The following is a 7,736-nucleotide window of genomic DNA, read 5'->3' as shown; positions in this document are numbered from 1 at the left end:
TGACAAACCAAGACCACAGAGGGTTTTTTTTTCTGGTTTTTTTTTTTTTGTTGTTGTCACATGCAGAAGCATTGTTCATTCATTGACATGTGTCATGATAAGGTTGAAAAGTCATAACACACAGATAACATTGAAAATAGATTATCAGTAAAAAACAAAATGTAGTACACATACACACACACTTATTGGAGCCTTAGTCAAATCGTCCAAAACCAGAAAGGAGAAAGCTGATTCGAAGACTACAGATCCAATCCATCACTGGAACTGTAAAAGTCTGTAAAACTTTCCAGAAGTTTATCATTTAAATATATATGAGCATGTCTAGATATGCAACTATATGCATGAGAATACATACATAAAACATACAAAACTGCACATACATACATGCATATATACATACACACATACATACATACATACATACATACATTCATACATATATATACATACGTACGTACGTACATACATATATACATACATTCATACATATATATACATACATGCATACATACATATATATAAATACATACACATATACATGTTATATCTGTTATATGTATGCATATATGTGCACGAATGAATGTATGAATATATACATATATAATTATATAAGAAGAAGACTCGTCAAGGCAAGTAAAATTATAGTCATGGTAGATATTGGTATCACTTGAAACGGTCGTACTGCATTACTACTTGATATCCTGTTGCTTATTTTGATTATATATATATATATATATATATATATATATATATGTATGTATGTATGTATATTTATATATGTATGTATGTTTTTATGTACCGGTATGGTGATGCGAAGAGGAAAAATAGAACTCAAAATATGAGTATATGTATATTTTTATTAATATTTAGCAGAAGCAACAGAGTGACTCAGGGTCTGAGAGTTTCGTGATATACATATATATATATGTGCATATATATACATATATATGCTTCACAAGAATATGAAATTATTCTTCATTTTTTTTTTTTTGAAATGGTGGATCTTGAAGCAGTAACACTATGAATAATAGTGCATAAATATTGGGTTAAAAACCCCTTTTTGATAATAAAAAATTCGTAGGCTGCTTATGGGACTCAAACTTACATCTCTTGTAAACATGACAAGCATACTCCCATTGTACCAAAGCAATCCTTTGAATTTTTCTATCCATTTTAGAAACTTTATTCTTACCAGCGAGAACTGTACGGTGTTGACATCATAAGAATTTATAAATTTTGAGAGAATATGTCTTCAGAAGATGTAGGTTTGTGTCTAAAATTAGAGTTTTTATGATTGGAATTACACACTTATGTACCTGCAGATTCAGCTGACATATCACAGTTCATAAAAAGACGTCCAAATTGATAGATCATGTTGTTAAGATTATACATAAAATTATCTGATTCCTGGTTGCAGACTTTCTTCATTTCATGAGAGCAGTCTCTCATCTTTGACATTCCGCTGTAAATAAAGGTAAAAGAAAACAAAAATGAAACTTTGGAATTATAAATTGTTAAATGAATTAATTTTTTTTTTTTTCTTTACTTGTTTCAGTCACCGGACAGCAGCCATTGCTTGACCTTAAAGGGTCAAGTCAAACAAATTGACGACCCCCAGTATTTATTTTTCAAAGTGTAGTACTTATTTTATGAATCACTTTTGTCAAACTGCTAAGTTATGTTGATGTAAACAAACCAACATTGAGTATCAAGAGGTGAAGGGAGTATATACAAACACACACACACACACAATAACATATAGAACATAGGTACTATTCAATGTTTTATATACCATACACACATTTCAACAAATTACTGTCATAATTACACAACAGTTTTTGAATCGTTATATAATGTTGCATTTCACCTCATCAGTGTTTTGCAACAAATGCCATGATTGTGTGTTGTATTTTACAGCACCTTTATTTGATATATATATATACATGACAGGCTTCCATATAGTTTCTGTCTATCAAATTCACCCACAAGGCATTGTTGAGCCTACGGCTACAGTAGAAGACACTTTCACAAGGTACCATGCAGTGGAACTGAACCTGAGCCCACTTGGTTGCAAAGAGAGCTTCTCAAGCACACAGCCATGTCTGCATCTAATGATAATAGTAACTAAAGAACAGAATGTATAAGAAACACTTACCTGCAAATGTCTGTGCGATATCTTACATCATAGTTATAAAACGCCCAGTAATCTGGTTTACGTTCATTGGAATTATAGTAATTGTAACCGTAGTTACGACCATCATAATCATAGTTTTGGTCATAGAACCTGTTCCGATCATAATAGTTGTTCCGATAGTAGTTATTATAGAATGGTGTATTCCTGTTATTCCCCCAGTCCTTGTCTTGTTCATAACTGCCATGGATGTCAGGTTTTAGTTTCTCCGCTTCAGGCTGGGGTTGTTTCTTGCCAGGTTCTTCTCGAGTTTCTCGGTTCAGTCGCTCGAAGTTCTGATTATAGTAGTCATTGCTGAAAAGGTCTGATCTTTGTGAGTGACTATTCTGCCAGCCATCATGGTTGTATTTCTTGTTGTAATAGTTATCGTCATTGCCATAGTAACTGTTGTCATACCAACGTCTGTTGCCATCGTAGTTGTTACGGCGATTGTTATCGTAATAGTTGTGTCTGTTATGCCTGTCATATTTGTTCGCCCAGTAGTCACGGTTGCGGTTGTGATCATAGTTGCGATTTTGGTCAAAGCCATTTCCAAAGTTACGCAGCCACTCGTTCATGTTGACATCATCATCATCATCATTGTTGCTTTCATTTTTAATACCATCCTTTTTGGCCGCAGAAGTGGCAGTTTCCGTTTTAGTAGGAGCAGTTGCATCAGCTTGGAGTCCACCTGCGCCAGTCTCAGAGAAAGGCGCATCAGGTTGCAATGCTTGGTCAGACTGATAGCCTTGACCTTGGTCATGAACTTGACCATCACCTTGCCTGTTAGGATCGTCCTTAAAATATCCCTGCCAATTGTAAGAGTTTGGATAGTTATAAAAGAAGTCACGATTGAAATATTCATACTCATGTTCAAAGAAATTTCTGTGATTCAGATCTGAAGTTGTGTAGCAGTGCCTTATTTTCTCTTGGACATTGTTCTTGTCTGATTTGAAGCATTTCTGGAATTTCTGGTAATCTACAAGTTTGGTGAGGAGAGTAGAATAGAAAAAAAGAAAAAGAAAACAGACAGAACAAACGCAGCAAACAAAAGGAAGAAAACAAACCAGACAATAGAAAAATGGATGAGAAAACACAGGACTGAATAGCAAAACTGGGAATGAGAAACTGAATCAGGTTTAACCCTTTCGTGACCAACCTGCCTGAGAACTTCCTTGGTTTTATGATGCAAATTTCATGCTTTAAAGTGATGTAAATTTAAACATTTCATAAAAGTTTCTTGTTAATTTATGTTCCAAATATCAATTTAAAAATGGCAATTTTGCTTTATTAAATTCTTAATTATTTTCAAAATTAATTGAAACAAAGGCAGGGTTTTGCTAACAATTCTGCCAGCTTGCTAACAATTCTGCCAGTTTACTAACAATTCTGTCAGCTCATTAACAATTCTGCCAGTTTACTAACAATTCTGCCAGCTTACTAACAATTCTGCCAGCTTGCTAACAATTCTGTCAGCTTGCTAACAATTCTGCCAGCTTGCTAACAATTCTGCCAGCTTTATTATACAATAAATATTGATATACAAGATTTTTGTTTATTTAATTATGTAAACAATAATCAAAATCAAGTTTAGCAAATGAAATTCTTCCTCTGAATCTGTACCTGTACGCTTTTTTTTTTTTTTTTTTGGGTGAGGAAAATTCTTTGTTTCCTCTCTTTTGGTTCCTACCACTTCATATGTTGCAATGAGTCTGTTTTGTACACATCCACAAGTTGTTGACTCGGTACTGTGAGAAGGGGAAATTGGCAAGTCAACAACATGTGGATGTGTGCACCACACACAAAAACTCCAAAGTATCAGGAAGGAAACAGGTGTTGAAGACAATAATTGTAAAAAAAAAAAATATATATAAACATGGTTATCAAAAAAAACATCATGATTCAATATTATTATATTCAATTATTTATCAGAACTGTTGATGGAATGATGGATTGATTAATGAATTGGATCATTAAACTCCATTTTATATCTTGTTGTTAATTTACACTTTTTTTGTTTTGTTTTTTTTTTGTTTTGTTACAGAGTATTCCACACCAATCAACAAGAGTCTCATTCTTACCTGATTACAGATCTTGCAACAGACATGCATAATTGTTAAAGATGAGAAAACTACAGGAATTAAAAAACATAACAGTAAGCTACTATAAAAACACATAGAATTTGTGTGTGTGTGTGTGTGTGTGTGTGTGTAGTAACCTTTTATTGTTTATCTTCTGTCTTCTTTTACTTGTTTCAGTCATTGGACTGTGGCCATGCTGGAGCACTGCTTTGAAAGACTTTAGCCAAATGAATCAACCCCTGTACCCAATTTTCAAAACCCTTGTGCTTATTTTACTGGTCACTTTTACTAAACTTCAAAACTATGAAGATGTCAACAAACCAACACCAAATGTCAAATGGCAGTGGTGGATGGAAACACAAATGCACATATGCACATGTATATATATATATATATATATATATATATTATATACACACACCATGGGCATCTTTCAGTTTCCATCTACCAAATTCATTCACTAGGCTTCGGTCAACCCAGGGATATAGTAGACGACACTTGTGCCACATAACAGGACTGAACCCAGAACCACGTGGTTGGGAAGCAAATATCTCATCACATGGTCACACTTGCACCAATAAAGTCCCTGGATAATTTATATTCATTGATTGAGGGTTTGTGTATATATCTTCATTATTTATATCACCTTGATGAGTAAGCTTCCCAATTGTGCTTCAAGGTCTCCAGAATCATTCATCTGTAACAGTTGATTGGCAAAAAAGAAAATTCTTGGCTTTGCTGTCTGTTGTTTAAATTCATTTTGTTTTCTGGCCTGAAGTTACATTTTTGTGTCTGAGACCTTTGGGATCAAAATGTCAATTGGTTAAAATAAATGTCATTTGCTTTATGGAAGAAAGAACAAGAGAGAGAGAGAGAGAGGTAGGGAAGCGGATGTAAGGGAAAGGGAGAGGAAGAAAGAGAGAAAGAAAGAGAGAGAGAAACTGACTGGGAAAAATTCTTTACATTGTTAAAACTTCTCTTATAAAATTTCATATTGTCAGTATTTCCTACTCATTCTTTCTCAAAATGAAAACTTACTAAGACAATCACATCTTGTCAGGAAGCTATGGTAAATACTTAGATTTCATAAACATACATAGTTTTGGATAGAATTCTTCAAATAAAAGTTGAAAGGAGAGGAATTAATGGGACACAGCATCGTTAAAAAAAGACTTTACTGTCTCTCATTAATTTCTCTCCTTTCAACTTTTCTCTGAAGAGGGACTCTGTCTGAAACGTCGGATTTTCCATTCTTCACTGCAGGTTGATTGGACTCTTTGTATCATTTTTAATTTATAATATTCGTCTTGCTGATGCAGACCACGTGTGTGTGTGTGTGGATGCACATATCATCAAAGTTATTAGACAGCAAGTATGGATTAGTTAGATAAGACTGAAAAAAGCAAATCTTGAGATCTTGCTCATTGGCATAAATACCTTTCCATCCATTGTAGCAGAAGTAATGAAAGCTTGTGTTCAGCTGTTTCAAAGCACTCTGTCTTGTTGTCTGACCACAAGAATCTTCAATTTTGTCCATACAATATACAATATCAGTCTGCAAGACCCTACATTAAGACATTGCAAAAATATTCTTTTAATGCTTTGAATGGTAGTTTTAATTTTGAAATTATTAGTTTGTCAAGAAAGTTCTTGCTGTTTTTAACCCTTAAATTCAGATGTACATATCTCGGCTCAAGCAAAACTTTATTACTTGAAATAAACACTATCAGAATCAACACACCTTTGCCAATGCGAAACAAGTTTATTTATGCCAGTAGCATCAAAATCCTGCATTCTGGTGGCAATGAAGTCATTGAAGGCGTGTTTGGCATCGTCTTGGTTTTTGAAGCATTTCTCACGCAGGAAGTTATCGAGATACTTGAAAAAGTGGTAGTCGGTAGGCGAGAGGTTTGATGAGTATGGCGAATGAGGCTAAGTTATGGGGAACGTAAGCACACCAACATTGGTTGTCAAGCAATGGTAGGGACAAACACACACACATGCACGATGGGTTTCTTTCAGTTTCTGTCTACCAAATCCACTCACAAGGTTTGGTTGGTTTGGGGCTATAGTAGAAGACACTTGCCCAAGTTGCCATGCAGTGGGACTGAACCAAGGACCATGTGGTTGGTAAGCAAGCTTCTTACCACACAGCCACTCCATATATATAAATATATATTTATATATATATATTCTTCTCTACTCTAGACACAAAGCCCAAGATTTTGGCGGAAGATGCCAATTGATTAGGTCAACCCCCAGTACACAACAGGTACTTAATTTATTGACTCCAAAAAGATGAAAGGCAAAGTCATAATATTGGTTTCAAATTTTGGCACAAGGCCAGAAATTATTGGGTGAGTCAATTACATCAACTCCAGTACCCAACTGGTATTTATTTTATCAACCCCTGAAGAATGATATGTAAAGTCGACCCTGGTGGAATTTGAACTCAGAACGTAAAGACAGATGAAATTCTGCCAAGCGTTTCAACCGGCACGCTAACAATTCTGCTAGCTCACCACCATGTTTATTAACCCGGATATTAAAACAAATATATATTTTTTTTTTCTCAAAAATTATTACAATTATTTCAATTTATTGTTTTTTGTTGTTTGTTTTCATTTGATTTGATTTTTTTTTTGCGTATATGATTAAAGAATTAATTGAAAAGATTAAAAGATGAAAAACTTACTCGCACATATTATCAAAATCTTGTTTGTTGAATTGCAGGTGAGAAGTTCGTCTGAGACGATGGTACTGCTGTTTCATAGTCTGGTAAGCTGGATAGAAACACCTCATCATTGACTGTGTGATACAGGTCCCCATGGTGGTAGTGGACTGCTCCATACTATGGCCACAGACTGCAAGAAAGCAATATATATACATGATGCATGTGTATAATGTATAATGTATGCAAATGAATTAATGTTTACAAAAATGAAAATGTTTCTAAGGTCGCTAAATGTAAGAAAGAGAAATATGCATATATAATTATACTTGCAAACATAAATGCATAAATATATACATATATACATATGTATGTACATACATATATAAATACATACATATGTACATACAAATATACATACATACATATATACATGTGTGTGTGTGTGTGGCTGTGTATTTATACATATATATCAACATTGTCATCATTATCATCGTTTAATGTCCACCCTCCATGTTGGCATGGGTGGGACAGTTTGACCGGAGCTGTCCCCTTTTATTAGACATGCCATTCAAAAGTCTTGTGGGTCACATTTTGCCTATGACTGATATAGAGGTTCATTCATTTGCCCATTGTTGTTGTTTTGTTGTTGTAATTTTGGTTCTTGTTGGCACCAACAGCCTTAAAAGGCTACACTGCTTTGCATCATAATGGCCTTTCTTATTGATTCTCGGTGTGAACTGATATAAACTGTATGGACCTATTTTTGACTCATTGTTCTTTACTTGTTATTTCAACAAATAATAACAGAATT

The 7,736-nt window shown here is 34.2% G+C and overlaps 1 protein-coding gene across 1 annotated transcript in view; it reads right to left on the bottom strand.

The window, feature by feature from the left end:
* Positions 1-7,148, bottom strand: part of LOC106878165 (probable serine/threonine-protein kinase clkA) — a 10,182-nt gene extending 3,034 nt beyond the window's left edge. The window contains exons 1-4 of the mRNA XM_014927305.2: positions 6,947-7,148; positions 5,689-5,816; positions 2,156-3,149; positions 1,317-1,462 (exon numbers count right to left, since the gene is read on the bottom strand). Coding sequence (XP_014782791.2) covers positions 1,317-1,462; positions 2,156-3,149; positions 5,689-5,816; positions 6,947-7,140 — 1,462 coding nt within the window. The 5' untranslated portion in view covers positions 7,141-7,148. The remainder of the gene's footprint in view (positions 1-1,316; positions 1,463-2,155; positions 3,150-5,688; positions 5,817-6,946) is intronic.
* Positions 7,149-7,736: the final 588 nt, after the last annotated feature.

Source organism: Octopus bimaculoides, chromosome 15 (assembly GCF_001194135.2).
Source record: "Octopus bimaculoides isolate UCB-OBI-ISO-001 chromosome 15, ASM119413v2, whole genome shotgun sequence".
NCBI lineage: Eukaryota > Metazoa > Mollusca > Cephalopoda > Octopoda > Octopodidae > Octopus > Octopus bimaculoides.
This window is presented reverse-complemented; position numbering and strand designations above follow the sequence as displayed.